The sequence below is a fragment of the Saccopteryx leptura genome, chromosome 3 (genome assembly GCF_036850995.1).
Source record: "Saccopteryx leptura isolate mSacLep1 chromosome 3, mSacLep1_pri_phased_curated, whole genome shotgun sequence".
Classification (NCBI taxonomy): domain Eukaryota; kingdom Metazoa; phylum Chordata; class Mammalia; order Chiroptera; family Emballonuridae; genus Saccopteryx; species Saccopteryx leptura.
In genome coordinates this window covers 178,328,835-178,354,251 of record NC_089505.1, presented here as the reverse complement: position 1 = coordinate 178,354,251, position 25,417 = coordinate 178,328,835, and the positions used below count along the sequence as shown (strand labels likewise).

The 25,417-nt window shown below is 41.7% G+C and overlaps 1 protein-coding gene across 2 annotated transcripts in view; it reads right to left on the bottom strand.

Moving 5' to 3' along the window:
• Window positions 1–1,059: 1,059 nt before the first annotated feature.
• The window catches only part of NEDD9 (neural precursor cell expressed, developmentally down-regulated 9), a 223,069-nt gene continuing 198,711 nt past the window's right edge, over window positions 1,060–25,417 (bottom strand). For both annotated transcript variants that reach the window (XM_066376924.1, XM_066376923.1), the window contains 5 exons: window positions 9,923–10,024; window positions 9,370–9,471; window positions 7,259–8,506; window positions 5,919–6,008; window positions 1,060–3,741 (listed from right to left, as the gene is read on the bottom strand). In XM_066376924.1, coding sequence (XP_066233021.1) covers window positions 3,232–3,741; window positions 5,919–6,008; window positions 7,259–8,506; window positions 9,370–9,471; window positions 9,923–10,024 — 2,052 coding nt within the window. In that variant the 3' untranslated portion in view covers window positions 1,060–3,231. The remainder of the gene's footprint in view (window positions 3,742–5,918; window positions 6,009–7,258; window positions 8,507–9,369; window positions 9,472–9,922; window positions 10,025–25,417) is intronic.

Genomic DNA, 25,417 nt, shown 5'->3' with positions numbered 1-25,417 from the left:
GCCACATTTGAAAGCGTTTGAACCAATCGAGCCACTGGCTGTGGGTGAGGAAGGGGGAGAGAGGGGGAGAAGGGGAAGAGAAGCAGATGGTTGATTCTCCCCTGTCTCCTGACTAGGAAAAGAACCGGGGGCATCCATATACTGGGCTGCTGCTCTACCACTGAGCAAACCGGCCAGGGCCACCATTTTGTTTTCTTAATAGTCTCCTTAAAAGAGTAAAAGCTTTTAATTCTGATAAAGTCAAAATTATTAGATTTTCTTTTACAATTTATGTTTTTTGTGTTCTATCTAAGAAAACTTGGTCTACTTACACAAAAATCCTTTTTTTTATTATTTCTAGAATTATTAGAGTGTTACATTTGAAATTTAGGTCTATGACTTATTTGAATTAAAATTTTTTGTAGGACATAAAGTAAGTATCCATTTCTTTTTTCCCATGGATAGATCTAGTTGTTCCAGCATTATTTTTTCAAAAGACTTTCCATTCCCCATTGCAATGCCTTGACACTTTTGTTGAAAATCAATGAATGTTTACAGATATGGCCAAGTGATACAAGGTATATTCAAGTACATCATCTACAAACCTCAGTAGGATACCTGAGTGAAAGAGCAGTCTAAACATTAAAAATAATTTATGTGGTTATAATTTTTTCATCAAATTTAGTTTTAATTTTTTCTTTTTGTCTGTTCCAGAATGGATGGGACAATTTCCTTGGATTCTAAAACTACATGAGGGGCAGCATCCATATTATAGCAGAAATCATCCTACCCATCACTTAAATGTAAATAAAGGCTTTCTGGTAAAGAGAAGAAATCTTCCAGATATTTGGGTTTAGTAATGTACACAGATTCTAGAATTTTCTTCAAATGCAAATACACTCTGAAGTGAAACACACACACACACACACAAATTTACAACTTGATTTTTCTATTAATAAAATATTCCTATCTATAGTATCGATAAAATGACTTTCTGTATTAGGAGTGCCAAAATAAGCCTATATTTAATTCTATGTTAAGGAGAGAAATATAGAAAAGAAAACCCAGTGGCTAGGAAAACACAGAGCTAAAAAATTTAATGATTTAAAATAGTTTCTACTTACAAGATAACAAAGAGAGTAATACAGATTGAACATTTTGGTTTTAAAAACATGAAATGTCACACCACTTAGAACAAGTCTGTCATCTAAAAAAATACACATTTACAATGAAATCTGCAAGAACACACTTATAAACTTGTTAAGTGTTGTCAATTTTCAGCAATCCTTTTCCTCCTCACACGTTTACTTGTCATATAACAATGCAACTTTTGACCCTCTTTGGGCAGAGCAGAACTTTTAGAACTACAACAGCAGTTGTTTGAAAAGCACCTTCTATGATACCATATTGAGATCATGCATTCTTTTAATGCATGTTCCAATGATTTGGTTGTTTAAAACAAGCAATCAATCTTCAATCTTCATTTAGTCAAAGCAGACATTGCAAATAAAAATGTTTTCAAATAGACTAGAATAAAACCATTACATAAGAACTAGACCTTTGGTAGTCAACCTGGTCCCTACCGCCCACTAGTGGGCATTCCAGCTTTCATGGTGGGCGGTAGCAGAGTAACCAAAGTATATATAAATAAAGATAGATTTAACTATAGTAAGTTGTTTTACAAAGATTTATTCTGCCAAACTTAGCAAAAATCTGACATAAAGTACTTGGTAAGTAATTATTATTATATGTTTTAACTTGCTGTAACTCTGCTTTATAAATTTTATAAAGTAAAGTTACTTCCCTACTTTATAAATCACCATTACTGTGGGACCGGTGGGCGGTTAGAAAATTTTACTACTAACAGAGATACAAAAGTGGGCGGTAGGTATAAAAAGGTTGAATTACCCCTGAACTAGACTCAAAGACCACAGATAGTGTGCCTCTTGACTTGGTAATAGGTGAATACATTCTCTCAGCAGGCAGAAAGTATTTTATTGGCCCCATGATGAATTAGATGGCTTGTGGTGTGTCTCTGCTGTGCCAGCACCAGCAGATGCAAGGGGCAGACTGTGAAATGGATGCTGTGCTGAGTGGTGAGCTGGTGGTGGGCTCGGCACACAGAATTGTTGGATAGACAGAGTTGTAAAGATTAGATGGGCTCAGTATAGCTACTCTAAGTGTGAAGTCTAGCTATGCATTTTTTACCAAGGGTGCAAGATCAAGCAGTGAATTCTCTTAGAGTAGGATCTGGCGTGGTAGCTCTAAAGTTCAGGTGACCATGGAACTGGACAGTTTTATTCAGATAATGGGGGGGAGGGTAGTAGCACCAAAGTGAATGCTGAAAGTCAGTAGGGCCTCTACTTATACCTGGCAGATGGAATCATCCTTCTTTTTGTGGATGATTGTAGTCTGATGTGTCTTTATAAATTCCTGCTGCAAATAATATGGCTTTTGCACACTTAAAAACATCATTTGGATAACTTCATGGACAAGTCACTCATAAACACAGACAATTAAATAGCCTGGGGAAACAGATGGTCTCCTTTTACTGTGACATCCTCTCAGTGTCAAAATAACCCAGTCCTAACTGGTGACTTGGCTTGCTAACCCACATCTCTTCTTGCTCTAGCACCTAAAATATTGGAGCTTAGAGCAACATACACTTCATGAAACTTTTTCTCTAAGAAGGTTTTTTCAACCAGAAGTGAGATATTTTGCAATAATGTGCCCAAGATAGTCAATTTTGGAAGGGGTTTCAACAAAAGGACTTTATACCATATTTGGGAGGTGAACACTTGCAAATATACTATGCTTCCCAGACATGGAAGTGACAGGCTCAGAATAAATTGCTAGTATATGTACAGCAATATTATAATCGGCTGGTATGTTTTCAAAAAATAAAAAATGCAGCATTAGGAGGTGCTTTCTAAGGTGCTTCTTAATTCATGTATTTTAATGGAATGTATCAGATGAACAGCTACATACAAACACAAATACACAAGTACACAGACTCACATGGACAAATTCTGTGCAGTTTATGTCTTAGACGCTTATGTGTATACATTAGAACTACATAGAAAAGTTTCCCCTCTAGTTCCCTGAATTTCTGAATGCTGTCAAACCCATAAAAAGTTAAAATATTTCATTTTCATATAAAATATCTACAAAAATAGATAACATTTACAAAAATCAGATAGTATTTCCAGTTTTCCTTAGTAACCCACTCAGTCCCTTTTCCTCCCCTTCTTCTCAGAATGTGGCCATCTCCAGCAAAGAGTGCTTGAACAGCTGTGCGTTCCTGGACAACTCTGTCACTTGGTGCACCATTTCTTGCAAGGCTGTAGTGCTGGGGTAATGGAGAGCAGCCATCTTTGTTGTCATAACTATAGTCTTGAGCTGTTCGCAGAGATGGTTGCTAGAGTTCATCACTTTGTTGCGAATGTCCTGGGCAGCCACCTGCCTGGTCAGTGTGTCTCCAATGAACACCAGTTTGTGTGCGCTTAGAATGACAAACTTGCTGTGTGCCACAAAGATCCGCGGGGGCTGGGCCGAGCTGACACAACTGAAGAGAGCATCAATGGCACTAAGGAGAGAAATGTAATGGGTCTCACACTGGTCATAGTAGAAGCAAAGCAACTGCCTGTCCTGAGCGCCTACGCTGCTGTTTGTGGTCGGGAGGCTCTGGGAGGGCTTCCACTTTGAGATGTCGTTCTCCACGGGCTTTGTAATTTCTTGTTCCAGCAACTGGAACTGACTTAGCTGCAAGGGAAAAAAACAGATTTCATTCAGGGGAAGGCAGTGTGCTCTAATGGAAATTAACTTGGGCTTGTGGTTAAAAGATAGAGATTTTAATCCCAGGTCTTGTGAGATGTGAGGTCTTGGTCAAGTTGCCTTGCTTTCCTAAATAATAAAATGTAGAAGTTGAGAAAGGTGAGCCCTCAGAAATCCTCCAGCTCTGGCTTTCAATCATTGGATGTCTGACTTTCGATCATTGGATGACTGGCTTCCTCTGCTCTCAGACTGGGCAGTGTAGGGTGTAAATCCAGCTCTGTTAACCCACACCTTTGTGAAAGCTGAATGAAGTAATATTTATAAAGTGTTTAGAGTGGTTTTTGGTATATTGTAGGCTCTATGTGAATGTTTATTAAATGTTGAGTGTTTCAAGGGAAAATCAAATGTAGGCATCTCTTTGTCAACTAAATGACAGTTTGCTCCTTCTGAAGGAAGGCCTTGACTCTGTCCTTCAAGATGCTTTGATAAATGACAACCCATGACCCATTGTTTGTATAAATGACAATCCATGACCCATTCCTACTCTTTCTGTCTAGATTTATAAATGTTATTATCCAGCACTATATGGAAGACTAATATGTATAACTACATGGACACTATGGAAAAAAAATCTCTAAAGAAATATGAATGCTAATTGTGCATCATAACAGCTCCTCAGAGTTGCTGAAAGAAAAGGACATCACACAGAGTCAGACTCAGTGAGTGCTCACTTTTTTTCTTCCCTCATTACCATCTCCAGATGGTATATTACTTAAATTGCAATGATAACTTCCAGCTATTCCCTCCAAATCTTGGAAGAGACTTTCTTTCGCAAGTAAGGACTACTTGCAACCTAAGATTAGGACTCAGTCAATCTTTCACCTTGAGGTAGGGCTGAGTCAGAGCAGGGATAACCTCACCCAACTCCTTCACCGAGAAATACACAGTAGACTTTATTTTTCCATGGAATATCTTTTCTTTTTAGGAATTACCATGGTTTTAAAGTTACCTAAAGTTCAGCAGTCTTACTGGGCCAACATAAACAAAGACAAGGTGATGCTTCCGGACACTGACTTTATGTTTTTGCAACTATGTTCATAAATATATCATCTCGCTAGATGAGGGTTGATTCATTTTATAGAAAAGCAACTGAAGTTCAGGGAGGTTCAATGACTTGTCCAAGGACCCACAGTTAGTTAGTCAGAAAGTAAGGATTAGAACTGTGGTTTCCAGAGTGCAGTGTGCATTTCATGTCTCTGTGTGCCATTGTATTTCAGCTTAAAAAAAGCTTATAAATCCTCAATTTGTGTCTTTTTCCTTTTATGCCCTTACCCTAGCAATGCCCATCATTATCTTCCCCGCTCAAGGTCAACTTTAAGTGAATCTGCCCTGCCCCAAGCCCTTAGTAATTGGACTTGGATATATCTTGAAAATATTGGATCCTGCCCTCCTACCCTTAGATTTGACCAAGAACAGCCAAGTCATAGGCTTACATTGTAGGGGAGCAATAGGTAGATAAATAGATATATAGCTAGAGATGATCCAATCAGATTCTTTTTTAGAAATCTGATGAACCACAATAGGAGTCGACTATTAGCTGAGGAGGCTGAGATGAAAAACCATCAATAGAAAGAGCTTGAGTAACCATTTACGGATTCTGTAAAGTTATAGGGGAGTTTAATGAGTAGATAGAAGAGGAAACTACAAGAAAATAGAGAAGAAGAAAGCAGGTCTGGAGGGCAGCAAAAGAAGTACAAGAAGGAGAAAAAAATTCATAGTCTTAGTTCTCAATGGACTTAGTTATATCTTCATTTTCTGTTCCTAAATTTCCTTACTATGACCTTACTATATAAACTGCTTGCTTGGGCTAGCTTAGTGGGTCTTGCTCATTGAGATCAGCAGCCTTAACCCAAACAGTCCACAGATATGTTAGATGTACAGGCTTAGCCTGAAAAATTGCTGTTTGGATGTAATCCAGGTACACCAGCTGGATTAGTAAGATCATAAACCTTCTTTTGGTTCTTACCCCCTATTATATGCCTTGGAGCTTAATTATACCAAAGTGTGCTGGAAGGATCAAAATCATGATCTTTTGAAGTTATACCTTTCTTAATAAGCAGGAAATCTTTTCAATACCAAGTGGTTTTTGTTCTGATTGAACTTACCTGATGATGTTCCAGCTGCATCTTGTTCTGTTTGATGATATTTTCTTTCTCCAACAGCTCTTTCTGTTGCCTTTCAAACTCCTCTTTACCCTATTATTTTTCAACATAAAGAAAACATTGCATCAGCACTGTGATTCAGTTATGCTAACAATTTCATTGACAAATGCATAAATACTCTTTCATTTTTCACACCCTTGGTAATTTTCCACATGCCCAATTAGACCTCAGACAGGTGTGACATGCTTCTTGATCAGACTTCCAGTCACTGTGTAAGTTAGGGCTACAAACTAAAATCCATTTCCATGTTGGGTGCTAGCCTCTTCTGTTCCATTTTACCATTTTTGCGTGATCCCCATTAAGCCTCCTTGTCCAGTACTATTTCTTAGTTTCTTTTCTAATAGATTATATGTGAATCCATTAACCTCCTAATCCAGGTCTAAATGTGGTCCACATTGCACTTCTAGTTTCTTTGATTCATCTACAACTCCACAGCATAACCATATTATGCAGAATTGGACAACCAGCCCTTTCCTCAGCACCAGGTGTGGCTCAATGCTTCCTTCCCCAGTCTCTTATACTCACGGGAATTATAGTTAAATAATCTTTGGCTCTCAGTAGTCAAATGCAAAGAATGGCAGAATAAGACAGTAAGGAAAATTCTAAATAATGGACCTTGGTAGAATGTTTTAAACTCCAAAAGTGAAAGGGCAAGTTGCCAGGATCCTAGGTCAACTTGGTGGAATTGCCACCTGGAAGAAGTGGACCAATTTTCCCTATGCAGGTTAAGTTCTAAGTAAATTGGCAAATGCCAAGGTACATGTGAAATGAGCTTAAGTTTTCCATAGGTAATCGCACGTACACACACACATAACGCACATGCATGCACACACAAAGCAGAGATAATGAGACCTTAAAAATGCTCTAGTGCAGGGGCTTTCAATTACTTTTTCTTAACAGGTAAACCTCCTGCCCGCCATTTTTAAAAATAAAAGATCATGTGGAACTCTATTATAAAATGCAAACAGAAGTGGAGCTGATATGATTATCCATGGGCCTACTTACTCTCCTACCTGGGGAGTCTAGGCCATCACTGAGATCTAAGACCCAGGGAGGTTTCTTAAGTTGGTCACACAATTAGTGTCAGAGAAAGGTCTCAAGCCAAGGACTCTGACATTCAGGCCAGTGCTTTTCCTCCTATATATTGCTTCTAATTAGTGAACCCCTTGGATTAACATTAATCGTATTCTCTCCTCTGGTAGTCCAGCCTACCAGCTTCACGAGCCTTAGTCCCAGGCTCCCTGAAGGTGAATGTAGGTGCTTTACGAGTCTGGTTTCTTTACCTGTAGGTGGACATAGTCATAGTCATCCATCCAGCTCCTTTCAGAGCCGTCACTGCTGTTGCAGTCGGCCCCAGGCTGGTCTTTGCCCAAGCTCAAGGGTAATGACTTGTTGAGGGCATGGGCCTTGTGGTTTCCAGGATGCCACAGCTGCATCTGGGATCCAGCATGGGGGCACTCAGTGGAGTTCATGATGCTCTCAGGCCCATTCTTCACATGTGAGCTACTGGGGCCTGGTCTGAAGAGGACCTCTGCGTTGGTGTTGATGGTTGTGGTGAGCTGCTTGGCATCATTGGGCACTGTCTTTGCCACCATCACAAACCGGTCCAGATCATCACACTTGTTTTGGGGCTTGTTGATGGCCAGGATATTCAGGGACCAGCTGCACTCATTTAAGTCATGGCTGGTTTGGCTCAGAATCTGGTGGGAGTCTTCCACTCTTTGGAGCTCCCGCTTCATTTTGTTGTAGAGGATGAGTTCAGGGAGGCAGGAAGCATTTGCTACAGCGCCCTTGGCAAAATGGAGGTAGTCCCTCAGGAACAGCTCCACCTTGTCCACCGTGGTGCGTATCTCATTGATGTGTTGTTCCATGTATCCGTAACACCGCCAGTCCGTGGTGGTGACCAGTGCCATCAGGCTGGAGATGCCTGTCTCCACAGTCTGCTGGAGGCAATGAAGTCTCTCAATGGCTGTGTCCGGATCCAGGAAGAGCCTTTTGTCCTGAGATGGGGAGGCTGACAGTAAGGATTCCTTTGAGGTGGTAGAAGACGTGGACATGTTACTCCTGGTGCTGCCTGTGCTGGAGAAAGACAGCCGGTTAATTCCATCCACCACATCCTGAGCACCTTTGGCATCCGCTGGGTTGTGCAGAGGGACATCATAAACGCCATCTCTTTCTTCAGGGGCTGCCTTCTCACTAGTTTCTGCTGGAGGTTCCAGAAACTGAACCCCTCGTGGGACATCATATGCATTATTCTGAGTGCCCACTGATGGTCCTAGCTGTGGGGGCGGGTGTTTCAGGGAGATGCTTTGGTGTCTTCGTGTTGCTAGATCAGCAGTTCCTGGAGCATCACAGCTGTATTTCATGTGAAGATCATTCCCCACCAGCTTGGCACTGGCTGGGGGGATGTCATACACGCCCTCAGGTCTGATATCTGGCCTTCCTGCTTGTTTCATTGGAGGAGGGAAGTCATACTCCTTCTCCCTGAGTCCTGCTTCATCTCTGCAAGTGGAGGGTGGAATGGCATATACCTGAAAAGGAAGTACAAACAGAAGCTTGTATTCGTTCAGCAGGCTCATGAACACATGCAGAAACAACTGCACATTAATTACAATGAAGGCCTGGGCTCTCAGTCCTGCTTGTTGTCTCCCCTTCTGCCCCCATCCACTGACGACAGGTGTTTCCAAGGCTCTGCTCTGCTCCCACTCCCTTCACCCATTGACAAGTGCATCCTTCCTGGGGCCCCAGCGCTGCCTGTTATGTGGACCCTCCTGGCTAAGTGGCTCTCTCTGGATCGCAGCTCATGTTTCTGGCCATCTCCTGGGTACCTTTCCTTGGAGGATTCAGGCTGGGAGGCAAATTATGCATTAACATCCTGCCCTAGGTATCAGAAGGCCTGAGGTCTCTCCCTGGATCTACCAGCTGTGTGATACTTAATAAGTCACTTAAATGTTTGGAGACATATTTCCCTCATCTATAAAACAAAGATAACTGTACTTCCTGTGTAGGCCTCCTGTTGGGGGTAACAGAGTGAGTCAAATTCATCAACATATATATATGGACTGAGTAAGACATAACACCCTAAATACATATGAGATACATTAGTTGCTTGCCAAACTGAATGAGTGATGTTACCTTTGTATTTTCTCTCCTTATTGACTACCCCATGGGGGGGGGGGGCTCTAAGTATGGAATCCCTAGAGTTACCTTTAATTATTGCCTCTCCTTCCTACCTCTCTCTTTTCCTCCCTTCCCTTTACCCCCTCATAGAGACTAGTTTTTCCCCTTTGGTTTGCCCTTCCTGTTTTATCCCAGTAAACACACATACACACACACACACACACACACACACACACACACACACTTTTTTGCTGCTTTGTAGGAGCTCACTTACCCCTTTAGTGGAAGGGATGTCATAGACCCCTTGAGGTTTCTTCTCTGCCACTGGACCTGAAAACACAGGGCCTTTCACTGATGACGGAGGGATGTCATATACCTAAAAAGAAATACCTAAGTTACCTGGAATAGAAATGTCTTATACTTGTCATTTTTTATGCTATTAAGTTTTTGATTATGGATTTATTTACTGGCTTATGGATATCCTTACCCTTTGACAACATTCTATGGAATATGGATTTGGTGAAATTTTTCTTAATAAAATAACAGTGATAAGCAACAAAAGCTTTGTCATAAAAGCCTAGTATTTCCTGGTAACTGGCTGGGGGGATGTCATTCACGCCCTCAGGTTTGATATCTGGCCTTCCTGCTTGTTTCATCATAAATCCAGAAAACACAATTTAAATAACATTGGCTGCAATAGGTCCAGAATGGACAAATCAAACGTCATAAGAAATAAATATAATTGATAATTTTCCTTTCCTCTGTAGCCCTGAAGGAATGTCATGGGAAGTGCTCCTGTCCCCTAAGGGTTATGTCCTGGTACGTACCCCTTGAGTGGTATGAGAAGGAGGGATATCATAGATGTCCTTTTGGTATCTGGATGGGTACTCATACACATAGCCATGGCCTGTCCTCACGGGGGTTATCACCTGTGGGCAAGAAGACACAGAGGTGTAAAATTCCAGGCCCCAGTCCTGAGTGCATCTCTGAGCCTCCTCATTAGATACTCCTCCCTCATCTCAAAGAAAGAAAGAAAGAAAGAAAGAAAGAAAGAAAGAAAGAAAGAAAGAAAGGAGGGAGGGAGGGAGGGAGGGAGGGAGGGAAGGAAGGAAGGAAGGAAGGAAAGGAGGAAGGAAAGGAAGGAAAGGAAGGAAAGGAAGGAAAAGAAAGAAAGAGAAAGAAGAAAAGAAAGAAAGAAAGAAAGAAAGAAAGAAAGAAAGAAAGAGAAAGAAAGAAAGAGAAAGAAAGAAAAAAAAAGAAAGAAAGAAAGAAAGAAAGAAAGAAAGAAAGAAAGAAAGAAAGAAAGAAAGAAAGAAAGAAAGAAAAAAGAAAGAGCTTGACCAGGCAGTGGCGCAGTGGATAGAGCGTCGGACTGGGATGCGGAGGACCCAGGTTTGAGACCTCGAGGTCATCAGCTTGAGTGTGGGCTCATCTGGTTTGAGCAAAAGCTAACCAGCTTGGACCCAAGGTCCCTGGCTTGAGCAAGGGGTTACTCAGTCTGCTGTAGCCCCACAGTCAAGGCACATATGAGAAAGCAATCAATGAACAACTAAGGTGTCACAACAAAAAACTGATGATTGATGCTTCTCATCTCTCTTCGTTCCTGTCTGTCTGTCCCTATCTATCCCTCTGACTCTCTCTCTGTCTCTGAAAAAAAAAAAAGAAGAAGAAGAAAGAAAGAAACCCCAAAGAAATAGGGAAGAGAAAAATGGAAGATCAGGTGAGCGAGATCAGTAAACTTAAATCCCTCTTGAATCCCAATGCAAAACAAGTCCCTGAAATATCTCTAGTCCCCCTCCCCGGGGTAGAAGAATCAACTCAAAGTTGGTCAGATTAAATTTCAATTCCTAAAATGTACTTTAAGGGAGAAACACTTTTAAGTTATGAATGTCCTAAATTGTTGCTTGGAGCATCAAAAGCACAGCATAATGAAAAAAAAAAAGTAGGACTACAAACTATTTGTAAAGTGAATAATGCAAATAGAGTTCAGCCACTTAAAATTCCTCTCATACCTTCTCCAGGATGCCTCTTCATATGACCTTATAATTATAACTAAAATTCCAGAGGTCACTAGAGTATTTTTATGAAGCTAACGCTCACATAGTGCTGCCTTTAGAAGCCCTCTAGTAGCTTCAATTTAACTTAGAAAACAAATGAAATACTGAGTCAGGGCCATCCCCAGGAACAGAGCTCAGGTCTCTAATCATTTTCCTATATCCACCAGGGAGGCAAACATCCCAAGTCCAAGGGATGTCAGGAGTCAAATACACTCATCGCAACTCTGGCATCTGGAGCCAATGTCAACAAAACAAATTGCACTCAATGGGCTTGTGTTTTCACATCTACATATTTTATTGGGTCCTAAGCATGGATAGAGAAATTATTTGAACTTAAAACTCATTTTGAAATACATTAACTCTCCAAGGGCTCTTGAATTACCATGGTCTTGTTTCTGCCTAACCCTGTCCCCAAATGACTAACAGCACCCACCTCAGTATATCCCATGACATTTTTGAGAACAGATCTTGCAAATTAGGAAGAGTTGGTTGCTCCTTAAGAGATTGTCATCTTTCATCCTTTCTCTAATATGAAAACTCTGGCGTCAGGCTGCCTACAAAAGTATGTGGAAAATGTTCATGTCTGTCTTATGCAGAAATGGGTGGAACTCAGCCAAATGCACCAGTGTTTTTCTCCCTAAGGGTCTCTGAAATGCCCAAATTCAATTTGGTCTTAAATCCCTGGTGCTGTGGCTGATTGTTTCTTGCAATGAAGGTAAAAGAGATTAGTATGCAGCTCCCACCCCATCACATCTCTCTGCTGCCTTCAGTTTAAGCAAGGCATCTACTGCTTTAAGGTTTATTGGCACGGAGCGTACAGAACCATCTTATCAAGAGGCCACTGTGTTGTGCAGAGCAAATCTTTGTTTTTAGAGCAGGTTGCCCTTTGGTCAGGACAAACACACTGTGTTCCCAATGCCCTTATATAATTTTCCCCCCACTACTGTTGAAGAGAGAAATGAAGTATCTTCTCTTCGTCTATCTCATCAACTCCTCTATTTATAGCTCTCTCTTTTTGGCTTTGTAACAGAACACGTTCACATTGCAGCTTTTGTTCATTCTAAAAGTTTCTAAGACTGAATTTTACCCAAGGTTGCCAAGTTAGCGATAATGCTAATAGAAAACCAAGGCTGGTCATGCTAGCCAGCTGAATGGCTTCAGCTTCAGTTTAAGAAAGGATGGGGGCTGTGTGGTTTGGTATCTGAAAATAACCCTCGGTGAAATGTAAACACTTGAAATGACCTCAGGAAGAGGGACTCAGACAGGCTTTTCCTAGCCTTTGTGGATCTTCCCTGGTGGGGCATGAATGCTTCCCGGTATTTAACATCTCACTTCCTGACAAATGTCACAGAATCCCAACTTGCTCACTCTTTCTCATTTAGAGGATGCCTGTGGGCATCTGGGTTTTTAAAAACTTTGTATTCCAAACCAGTCATTTTCCTTGTTTATGCATTAAAAGAAACAGATGGTGAAAACCACAGGGGGATAAAGCCAACGAAATATAACCTCCCGGTTTCCAGCATTCCCGGCGTTACCATCTAATTCGTGTTGGTCCACAAATGGCATTTAAATGGGACCAGCATTTTGCATCTGGTCAAACACATCCAGGGTGCACAGCAATCCACTCTGTGACGCCTGGAAATCTATCTACTTTTGGACGCTCTCCTCCTCAGCCCATCACTGGGGTCACGCCAATTGTGTGTTCCCTCTCAGAGGAAAGTGCTGACTGTTTCGGACTTTACAAAGTCAAGTTTTGTGGTTCATCAGTCTTTTCTTCCTGCTTGACATAGTACACAAAATGCTTTTTACTCTCCCAGAATCACTGAACCTCGGCCTCTGAGGAACACCAAGGTCTAGCTAAGGGGACATCAGTTTTGGAAGGATTCTCCTGGGCAATTGCACAGCAAGGCGTTGATGGGATTGCTGCACAAAAAGGGCATTTTAAAACTAATTTTCTCAATGAAACCAAGTTATGTTTCTCATTGCCATTTTCCCTTGGTTTGTCCTCCCCCCCCCCCCCCCCGTATTCCTTTCATTCTATGTATTTATAGTTACAAGAGCTTAGACTTGGGAATGACCAAACTGACCTCTGGTTCATTAGTATTGCCACAAACGGGGGTCAAACTGTGGGATTCCTCAGGCTCTAAGGCCAAATACTACTCCAACCACTTTTTTGATCACCCTAGAAGAGGATCTGCATTTTCCAAAAGTGAGTTTTCTGTCTCAGTGAGGAATCCGACCTTTCTCAGATGTTAGTACCATCCTTGTCAACTAACGGAGGAATCTGGAGGTGGCCACTGAGAGCGGCTAGGAAGCAGAGAAGGGCTAAGGCAGACATTTAGGACAGAGACAGTCCATTTAATAAATCTCCAAGGCTGGGCCCTAACAGGCTCAGAAGCCCAGGGACTAGGGTTATATTAGCTCTCTGATTAATCAGCTTGCATAGAAACAAGCCAGCAGGCATGCCCCACACTTTGATGTGTTTGATTTACACCAGTTTGAGCCTCAGATCCTGGGTAGCATGAGCTATTTTTAGAGATGCCTTAAATACTTCTACATCTCATAATTTTGAGAGCTGTGCATGCTGAAATTTTAAAGAGTCTATCTTAGGGGTTGCAGCCAGGGCTAAGGAACCCTGTCAACGAAGCCACGTGGGAGTCAGCAAGCTGGAAGGCCCTTGGGGTCTGTCATTCATGTCTCCACGACTGGTTTGACTGGACTTGCACCTGGAGCAGAGCAAGGGCCTGCCATTTACCTGTTTGTGGGGCTGAGCAGGTTGGTTGTAGGGAGAGGCAAGCTGGGGCTGTGCAGGGGAGAGAGAACTCACACCCCACCACAAAAAGGCGGCCAGTCCTCAGATCTGGCCAACTTTCACGCTGAAAAAACACACCCCGTGTTCTCGGGTCTTTCAAGTTTCGGAAGAAATCAGAAGTCTGGATTTTTATGTGACATCTGATTTTCAAAATTGGCTCCAATATTTCGAACAGCATCTTAGCCATGCTAAAGATGTCTCTGGCCCCCCACGATGCCAATCTTTGCCTTTACTTGTATATTTCTGTTGTCTTCCTCTGGTATCTTGAAAGCCTATGAGAGTGGGCCTGGGAGCCCCTCACCAACCCCTGCCTTGGCAAGGCTGAACTACTCCATTCCTAATACGTCCTGCCTTCACACCTCCACGCCTTCACTCCCACTGTGTCTCTGTCCAGCGTGCTCTTCCTTTCCTCAGATTCAAATCTTTTTTTTTTTTTAATTAATTTATTTATTTTTTACAGAGACAGAGAGTGAGTCAGAGAGAGGGATAGACAGGGACAGACAGACAGGAACGGAGAGAGATGAGAAGCATCAATCATTAGTTTTTCATTGTGCGTTGCAACACCTTAGTTGTTCATTGATTGCTTTCTCACATGTGCCTTGACCGCGGGCCTTCAGCAGACCGAGCAACCCCTTGCTGGAGCCAGCGACCACTGGTGAGCCTCGCTCAAATCAGATGAGCCCGCACTCAAGCTGGCGACCTCGGGGTCTCGAACCTGGGTCCTTCCGCATCCCAGTCCAACGCTCTATCCACTGCGCCACCACCAGGTCAGGCTCCTCAGATTCAAATCTTATTCAGTTTCCAAGGCCAAGCAGTGCATTTCTCCCAAGAAGTCTCTCCCAGACAGATGTAATAGCTCCTTCCCTAGCACCCCCAAGCATGTTGTCCGTGCATATCTAATATTACTTATCACCTGTAGTTTGACCGTTTCAGCGCCTCTCATCCCAGCATTTTGGAGACAGAGAAGCACAAATGCTTCTTCATTTGTGTATGAACAGCAGGCCCTAGCACAATGCCTTGCACATAGCAGATCTTAAAGAAATGTACTGACTGAATTTATTAACAAACTAAAGGAAAACTCAAGGCTTTTCTTAAGTAAGATGAAGTAGAAGTGAAGAGGATATTAAATGAGGTCTGCCTATATAGGACAAGGTTGGTTTCCAGGTAAGTTAGCTTTAGGGTAATGGGATCCAAGGGATAAAGGAGCAGAACTGTGTCTCATCAGCCAGGCATAGTAGCTTTGGGCAAGTGAGGGAGACAAGAAAGCAGAGTGACTATTAGATAAATGAGCAATCAGAACCCAGGAAAGAATGATCACCTGCGCCACTATTTGGTGCACACCACTGTGGGAGACCAAGTAGGGCCACTAGATGATTTCCTTTTCCCTGGTCTGGAGCCTGCAAGTGACACGAACACCTGTGTTCTTCTCAGTCACAAACCAGAAACATATGGGGGAATTTTGCTGCAAAATGTTTCATGATTAAACCATTGGAGAAAACAAAATTTAACCATTTTTAGATTTAAGTCAGATAAAGAAATTAATCTTCACAAATGCATAGTGTCTCTAGTAAGGTCTATAAGACAAGGGGATTTCAAATCAAAGCACTAAATGACAGGAGACTTTGGCCCTTGATAACTAGCAGTAACTTTACTTGGGTTACTCTTTCACTCTGTCCATATCAGTGTTGCCATTGTCACAATTACCACCATAACAGCCAAAAACATGCCAGTGGAAAACCCCAGGAGAAAACATGCTTTGTAAGGCTTAAAGATTAAGATGTTTGTCCAAGGGAAAGATGGCGAGGTCTGAAACCCAGGGCACTTTACTGAATTTCTCTTCAGACAAGGCCTTTTTTCAGTGGCAGACCACAAACTGGGCTTGTCAAGAGGATCTATGTCAGCAAGAAGTAGGTCACATACCTATCTGAAATGTCTAGAAGCAAAATATTTCTCATAAGACAACTTCTGCTCCCATGGTATCACTCATAACAAGGTCTCAGCAAGTCTACTGAGGGGCTTCTTCCCTTGGGCATCCGCTTTTCCTCCTTAAAGGAGAGCTGGTGTGTGTGTGTGGGGGGGGTCTAGGATTGGGGCATCACAGCAGCAGAAGCCCTGAGAGAGAACTTTAGCTTCTCAACCTCATGCTGACAATTCAGTGGTACACTGAGGGAAGTGGGAAGGAAGCAGGCTGTGCCATTCATGAAGGTAGGTCCTCCTTGCCCCCAAGAATCCTGCAAAAGCCAATTAATAGGGTCTCAGTCCCACCAAGGTCTGATGCAGCCCTACCTCCTACCTGCTTATCACAACACTTGTCCCTGTTTTGACTTCTTCTGTCCTTTCTATGCTACCAGCAACCCCAGGAAAAGACATAGACATAAGACAGATATCTAGATAAAGCCTTGATTCTCAACCAGTGGAGTTTACCCATGAATCTACCAGAGCATGCATGTGTGTAACCAGCTCCTGGTGTTTGGCTCCAAGGCCTAGCCCAGAGCTAGGCAACCCAGGTGGTGCTCAAAAAATATAATGAATGATTGATGACAAGTTAAAAAGTGCCACTGTGCCATACTATCACAGTCCAGATTTATAACCTTGCCAATAACGGTACTTCAGATTGTCGGAATTCGAAAGCAGGTTTCACTGATTAGCAATCATCTATTTTCATTTTTCTTGGCATCCGTGGAAAGGAAAATAAGATTGCTTCCTGCCTATCTCTACTTCCCAAACCCCCTGTCTGACTTAAAATTTTATACTTTATTTATTTTTACCGCTGGGTTTCATGCATTAACCAGAGTATTCAGACTTCTAACACTGCCTGTTAGAAAGGACTTATTTCGCTTGGAGGCCCTTAAAAAGCATTAACAGAGCCATCATAGCATAATAACTTCTTTGTCTTCAAGCCCATGAACTGTGTGACCCTTTCCCTTTAAAGAAAACCTGAAGAAAAGAAACATCCCTATTATCACTGCCTGCTCATTAGAACTTGATTCCAATTTTCAGAAACTGCAAAGTTATAGAAGTTTGTTTAAAATCCAAGATTACTAGTTGCTTTTCATGTCCAGAGGAAAAGCCACATGTTGCCTACACTGGATTTATTAATTCTCTATAAATTCTCTCTGCCCAGCTTGGGTGTAGCCGTGAGCTCATTTATTTACTTGCATAGCAACAATACAATGAGAACTGGGTCTGGCCATAACAATCCATCCTCATGGGCCATGGCCATGGTTAACCCTTCCTAATGCCTATCTTGTGCTCATCAAGATTTTCTCTCTCTATTTCTGGGAAGCAAGTGACTTTCCTTCAAAGACAGTTTGATGTTTGACTTTATGCTAGAACTCTGTCTTTTGCTAGACACATCTAAATCACGGCCAGTCTTCTTTTTCCAAATAAGGAAAAAGTCACTACCGAAAACTCAGAAGTGGAATGGGGCTCTTGGGTACCTTTCATTTGACACAGCACTTGGGCCACGAACCACTCAGTGGAGACAGTGCCCTGATTGTTGAGGCCTTAGCACGCCTCCCCTGCTGCTTTCAGGAAGCTCTTTGTGTAGCAAGTGCTAAAGCAATATTTAGTTATGGAGTGACCAAGTGCTAAAGAGCAGCTAGAAGCATTTAATGCAAAAGAACATGATGGGAAATGACGTCTGGGTTCCTAAGTGGTCAAAGTCTTTCTCTGGACAAAGCCAAATATAGCCCATGACAGTTAGGTATAGCAAAGCCATTAAAAATATATATCCCAGGGACCAAAATGTTCTTTGAATGAAAACTAGAAAAGGCACAAGCATTTTGGTTCTTTTAATGTCCAAATAAATTCAATAGGACACTAAATACTAAATCTAGATTTTGAAATGGGTTTTAGAGAGATGCCCACAGAAGCCCATATGCCCTAAAGGGGGTATAATTATGGAAAGGAGTCATGGAATGAAAACTTCTGGACCCAAATGCCTATGGGTATCATTCCTTCCTTAAATGGGGAGACCTCCCATAGCTTAATTGGGAGAAAAGATATGATGACAGATGAAGCAAAGTGATCATGTGGCAGAACTTGGTGTCAGTTCTGAACAGGGCTGACCCTGGTCTGTCACTTTAGGAGACACCGGACCCACTGAGGGCCTCTGCCAAGCCAAGAGGATTACACAGGAAAATGGGCAGCAAATAATGAATTCCAGGATGAAGTACTCTTGGCTCTTGGTAGCAAAGAAGGAATGAGTTCTCCTTCATACTCAGAACCGCTGTCCTATAAGGTCTGCAAACTCCTTCTCCCTGGCTTAGCATATCTCAACCTTCTCTTGTAATCCTGCGTGCTCCTTGCTTCCTCCTGACAGGGTCTACCTTCTAAAGGAGACTGCGGTTCTAGGTAAGAAGGTGAACTGGATCCTTAAGGAAGGGTAAGAAGGACTTGCCAATATGTAGGGATTGACTGAAATTTAAATGAACACCTGAGTGTCTTTTGTTTAAGAATTTGGAGGCCAGGTCATTTCATTAAACTTTTCCAGCAACTCTGGGAAAGAACCAGGTAAGGATATTTGGGTCATAAAATTTTAGCAAAGACTGTTAAAAACAATTCAGCTATACTCTACTCCCCATTTTACAGTTGAGGGAACTAACGGTCAGATAGGTTACTCAGCTTGTTAATGACAAGGGGCGTGAACAGAACCTTGTTAGCTGATACCAGCAGTCCAGCAGCATGTTCAATTGCTTACACTCATAACACATGTTTAAAATGTATTACTTTTCTAATTTCACAAATAAATAATCCCTAAGAAAGTTACTTCTTTATCTGAGAAGCAAAACTTAAAATCTAGATAATTTATTTTGGGTGGTATTCTTACTGGCAAGCCCATTCTGGGAGATTTAACATGGAGTTATCCATTTGAAGTCATTTTAAAAGACTATATTTCCAGTGGCGGGAAAAGCCAGCACAGCAATGGTTTCAGCAATGTAGCACAGACTTTACATCAGCTTAATGACCTGCTCAAGACTTCTGGATTACCCTGCCATGAAACTAACCATTATAGCCAAGAGGCAGGCATTTCTACATTTCTTAACTCAGATTACCCCAGTGCTGAGGCTACTCTACAGATCTGAGGAGGAAGTCTTCTAGAGCAGTGGTCCCCAACCCCCGGGCCACGGACCCGTAGTGGTCCTTGGGCCATTTGGTACCAGTCCGCAGAGAAAGAATAAATAACTTACATTATTTCCGTTTTATTTATATTTAAGTCTGAGTGATGTTTTATTATTTTTTTTAAATGACCAAATTCCCTCTGTTACATCCATCTAATACTCACTCTTGATGCTTGTCTTATAAATTTGACAATTATATTTGAAAATACCACAGTTTTTACGCCGGTCACATAATTTTATTTTGTGCATTTATCCGTCCCACCCTAAAGGCCGGTCCGTGAAAATATTTTCTGACATTAAACCGGTCCATGGCCCAAAAAAGGTTGGGGACCACTGTTCTAGAGTGACTTTAATTCTTCCTGGCTGACAGGATGCTTTTTAGCACCCAGGATTCTGGTGAGCTGGACTTGCTAATGAAGTGTCTAAATATACCTTCTTATTTTAGGACTTGGCAACACCAACCATTAGCCTGGATGTAAAAATCATTTATTTCAGAGTCAGACAGATGTAGGCTCAAATATCAATCCTACCTCTTACTAGAGTTATGCCCTTTAGCAAGTTAACTTAATTCTCAGACCTCAGATCTCTCTCTGTAAAATGAAGTTTGTAAGGAACACATTCTGAGGCTGACAGGATTAGATGAGATTATAGATATAATGTCCCTAAATGGAGCCATAACTCAATGGAGTCACCCATGCTTTAGATCTAAACCTATCTTGAAAAATGAGTAACTTAATAACATGCTAAAGGCTACAGTCAATCGGTGGTAAATTTGAAGACAAATAACCATTCCAGTAAACAACTGGTTTAAGCACACCATGCTTTAAGAAAACCAAATATTATAAAAATTATTCAAATAAATTAGATGTGATTATGGCATTGCTAAAGGAGCTTTAGCTTCAAAAATTGATCGACTCTGTGGTCCTTGAAAGAGAAGACTCCTCAGTACTCTTTAAATGTTACTGGAGTTACAACTTTTTTTTTTTTTTTTTTTTTTTTTTTTTTTTTGCATTTTTCTGAAGCTGGAAACAGGGAGAGACAGTCAGACAGACTCCCGCATGTGCCCGACCGGGATCCACCCGGCACGCCCACCATGGGGCAACGCTCTGCCTACCAGGGGGCGATGCTCTGCCCATCCTGGGGGTCGCCATGTTGCGACCAGAGCCACTCTAGCGCCTGAGGCAGAGGCCACAGAGCCATCCCCAGCGCCCGGGCCATCTTTGCTCCAATGGAGCCTTGGCTGCGGGAGGAGAAGAGAGAGACAGAGATGAAGGCGCGGCAGAGGAGTGGAGAAGCAAATGGGCGCTTCTCCTGTGTGCCCTGGCCGGGAATCAAACCCGGGTCCTCCGCACACTAGGCCGACGCTCTACCGCTGAGCCAACCGGCCAGGGCTGGAGTTACAACTTTTAAGAAAGACACACCTCTCTAGACGTGTAGGTTTGTGGTATAACTATTTTAGAACCCAGTGCATTTCTGATGGTGTCTAGTACTGCATTTTGCACAATGTACTCAAACAAGTCTGCTTTTAAAGATGTGTGCAACCAATATTAAGTTTGAATTTCATCATCAAATCAAATAAATAAATGTGTTCTATTCTTCCTCACAAACAGGGCATTAACCACTTAGCCTGACATCATACTACACACAATATCTGTCTTATTTATTCTGATAAGCACAGTCACTTAGCATGAAATCATTGAAAAAAGGAAGATTACCTCTGTTTGCTTTGGTGTGGGTTTGTAAGAAGTTACTAATGCACTCTTAGAAATATGCATTATCTCTGAGCTTTATAACAAATTGCAACTGAGTTTGAAGGCCTTGGCATTGACTGAACAAAGGGACCTTTGTTAATTTTTAAGGAGATATTACAGTTTGCTCATTCCACTAGTGTGGTGACTACGGCTTATTTTCAAAGTGATCTCATAAAGTCCTGCCCTTGAATTACTCAAGGACCTCAACTTTTTTGTAAGACTTAGGTTATCGTGACTCTTGAGATTTTAGGTAAAAGTTCACTTCTCTGCATAGCCCAAAAAACCATGTAGTGAAGAAATAAATTCATTGAAATTTGGATGAGTTTTATACAGAAATGTACAATTCTGGAATACGGTTGTACTTTACTAAGTTTATAAGTGAAGAAACTAGAAGTTCCTTCTGTCCTAATTCTGGTATTTTTCAGAGTGTGTGTGTGTGTGTGTGTGTGTGTGTGTGTGTGTGTGTGTGTAGGAAGGGAAGAAAAGAAAGTGAGATGAAGTCAGAGTTTATCTTCTCTGGGAGCTTTCATTTCCTCTAAATCTATTTTTACTTGTTCGTAGACAAATCATACAGCTAATATATAGCAGTTAGTTGGCTAGTAACTAAGTGTTGCTCTGAGCAACCAGATTTCAGAATGCTCCAAATCCAAATTAAGGAAGTTCTCTGTTCTTAACCAATGGTGATGGGTATGTGAGTGTGTGTGTGTGTGTGTGTGTGTGTGTGTGTGTGTGTGTGTGTATGTGTAATTCATGATGACTCAGTGTCTAAGAAGGTACAAACATTGTAGTTAATCTATTTCTGGTTCTTATATTATCTTTCAGAAATGGGCCTAGAAAACCTGGTAATAGTCTTTGAGTCATTTCCTGCCAACAGATGGCTGCATCTCATTTTGGAAGGTAGGAAATGGTCTTTAAAGATGAGGTAACGGGGTCTAGATAAATCTTAATATGACTTGAGTTTTTCTGAGTACCAATCCTGAAGCAGTACTTGCCCAGCCTAGTGCATCATACATTGTAATGGTGGACCACTATAGTTTTTATGAGCCCAGGAGTCCCCTTGGGACTAAGAGATATATATAACATATTTTGGGATTACTTGTATAGAGGAGGGAGACACTTGGGGTGCAGAGATAAAGCTTCACAGAGGAGATGGACATCAAAATGGGTTCTAAAGTGCCTGGCCTGTGGTGGCGCAGTAGATAAAACATTGACTCAGAATGCTGAGTTTGCTGAGTTTTTAGAAACCCTAGACCAGGCACATACAAAAAGCAAGTTGATGGTTCCTGTTCTTCCCATCTCCCATCCTTTCTCTCTCTCAAATCAATAAATAAAATCTTTAAAAAAATATTTTAAAATGAGTTTTAAAGTATGAATAGGAGTTCACAGGTAGAACAGAGGAGAAAAGGCATTCTAAGTAAATAATAGTATACATAAAGGAAGCTCTGCTCCCTATAGAAAAAAAAATTTAGTTTTTCTTTTTATGTCACCATAGAAGAGTTAACTAATCTTATTGTCTAAACTGGGCAAATTCATAAAAGTTGGGTCCTTAGACAAGCTGAACTTACATCAGTCGTATTTTGGATGCTCATTTATTGTGTACAGATAGTTAGGATTACAGAAAACAGATGGTGACATTGTCTAATACCCTTCTCGGGGAAAATGACCATGTATAATCTGACATATGTCATAGCAGAATGTAATGAATTGAACGATGAGATTTGAATAGTGTATGATGGTGAATGGGTGACAAAATCAGAACCACTTTTCAGTTTATTTAAAGGTCAACTCAAATTAAATGTTTCATTTCATGCCTTGGCCTTGTTCCTGTGCTCATTGGGTATCAGCTATGTGTTGATGCTTTACTATGTGCTTAACCTATAGCAGCCAAGAGACAGCCATGGCCCCTGCCTGCCTTACTGGAGTTCATATTTAGCTCATACTCATCTTCAAAAGGACTCAAAGCAAATCTAATTCCACCAGTTAGAATAAAAGCAACATGTCCAAACAATAATCAGAAGAATACACATAATTCCCTGTGAAGATCAAGCATGACATGGATGAACTCAGGTGATAATTTTACTGGTCTTTGAAGCAGAGAAATGAGGAGACTAGACCTTTGTAGACCTTGGTCTTTTGTATGTTTGGAGGGCTTCACTTCAAATCATACTCCAACCTTAAGGAGAATTTTTGCTTTTTAAAAAAATTGAGAATCTTTAAATATAATTCAGCTTTTCAAATTATTGGACTATGAGTAACTCATTTAATTTAGCATTGCCTATGAGTTCTTGGCAATCACAGGGCATATTTAGAAATCTTTGCAAAGTAAGAAAATCTAACCTACAAATTGTTTTCAAATGCAATAAAATAGTTCTGAGCCCTAAATATAATAATGAGATTGACATGATATTGTTTCCTACACATTTATCTGTTTTTTAATTTCTGTTTTGCAGTGTTTGTGTTCCTATTTTAGAGCCATTTTTTTCCCAATTTTTTTTTTTTATTCAGCTCTCAAACACTGCCGTAGACCCTGGGCATCCTGCCCAATGCCTAATGGATAAAACGGCCCTCCACACAAAACCCAGAGTGAAAAAGACCAATGAAATTAAGTAAAGGTGTCAGTGTGTACGGTTTCCAGATAACTTGGGGAGTTCTTTTCCATTCTGTGCAAAATCCTTGTAGAATGAAAGAGAGAGCCATGCACTCAAAAGGAACAGCTAATGTGCTAGCAGTCAAGTATTTGCATATCTTGCGTATAGTGAGAAACACAAAGAAGGCTGATGCAGTTGAAAATAAACTCTGAGAAAGGAAAGAAGAACAAGACTAGGGAACTAATATTTTTAAGCCCCTGCTACTTAACAAACACTGTGCCAGGTCCTTTCCTTGTTAAATCTCACAGCAACTCTGATTATTCCCATTGTACAGATGAAGAAAGCAAAGCTTGAAGAAGTTTAGCAAGTTGACAAGGACTAGCAGTTAGTGAGGAAACAGAACCAGGAGTCAGCCTCACCCCAGAGCCCATGCTTTTTCCACAGTACTCATGCCGTCTTCTTGTCTTGCAGACGAGTGAGGATTTTATTATATGACTATTTTTCCCTGAACTGCTGACTTAGTAAGTGATGAAAGCCTTTTAATGTGGACGGGATGCAAGAAGGTGGGCAGATGCTGAAGTTTCCCAGAGAGTAAAGGTGAAGTGATAGAAGGCAGAATTCACTGTCTCCCCTCCCCCCTCCCGCCCCCATACTTGGTGATTCATTAGTAGAAAAAATCTGTGGTGGATAACATTTCTGAAGCCCACAGTCTGTTTACAACATCAAGGGAATCTTTAACTATGGAAAGTCCCAAATCACAATCAGATTGGAACATATCCAACACCCTACATGGCCCCCACTTCAGTGTTTCTCAGAGTGCAGTCTTGGACCTCCTCCCCAGAACTGTCCAAGGAGCTTACTGAAATGCAGATTCCCAGGCCTTGGGTTTAGAATCTGGGGAGAGGCCTGGGGATCTGCATTTCAATTCACCTTCCTTCCATCTCTAGGTGATTCTTATGTTCCTTAAAGTTTTAAACCCATCCTTTAGTGGTTCTAAACAAGACTCCAATGCCTTCTCTTTTTCTTCTTTACTTATTTTTAAGAACCACAGCTTAAACTACCAGGAATGTGTAGTTTTGGGTCTACCACCTTTTTATACATAAAAAATTTTTTTAAAAAGTGGGCACAGGGCCATTTAGGTATAATAAGAACTCATCACCCCCATCCCCTTACTCCCAGCCTGATCCCTCTATTGTACTGGGATTAACTCTCGGGCTCTGGTTTAAATCATTAGGATGATTCTCACCCACTGAGAATATCCTGAATTAGAAATTTATACTGGCCCTGGCTGGTTGGTTCAGTGGATAGAGCGCTGGCCTGGCATGCAGACGTCCTGGGTTCAATCTCCAGTCAGGGTGCACATGAGAAGCGACCATCTACTTCTCTTCCCTTCCCTCTCCCCCTTCTCTCCTTCTTCCCCTTTTGCAGCCAGTGGCTTGATTGGTTCGAGTGTTGGCTCTGGGCACTGAGGATAACTCAGTTGATTCGAGCATCTGCCCTAGCAGGAGTTGCCCAGTGGATCCTGGTTGGGGCACATGTGAGAGTCTATCACCCCTCTTCTCACTTAAAAAAAAAAAAAGAAATAGCCTGACCAGGCAGTGGCGCAGTGGATAGAGCATCGGACTGGGATGCAGAGGACCCGGGTTTGAGACCCCGAGGTCGCCAGCTTGAGCGCAGGCTCATCTGGTTTGAGGAAAAGCCCACCAGCTTGAACCCAAGGTCGCTGGCTCCAGCAAGGGGTTACTCGGTCTGCTGAAGGCCTGCGGTCAAGGCACATATGAGAAAGCAATCAATGAACAACTAAGGTGTTGCAACGCACAATAAAAAACTAATGATTGATGCTTCTCCTCTCTCTCCGTTCTTGTCTGTCTGTCCCTGTCTATCCCTCTCTCTGACTCACTCTCTGTAAAAAAAAAATTTTTTTTTTAAATTAAAAATAGGCCCTGGCCGGTTGGCTCAGTGGTGGAGCGTCAGCCTGGCGTGCGGGGGAC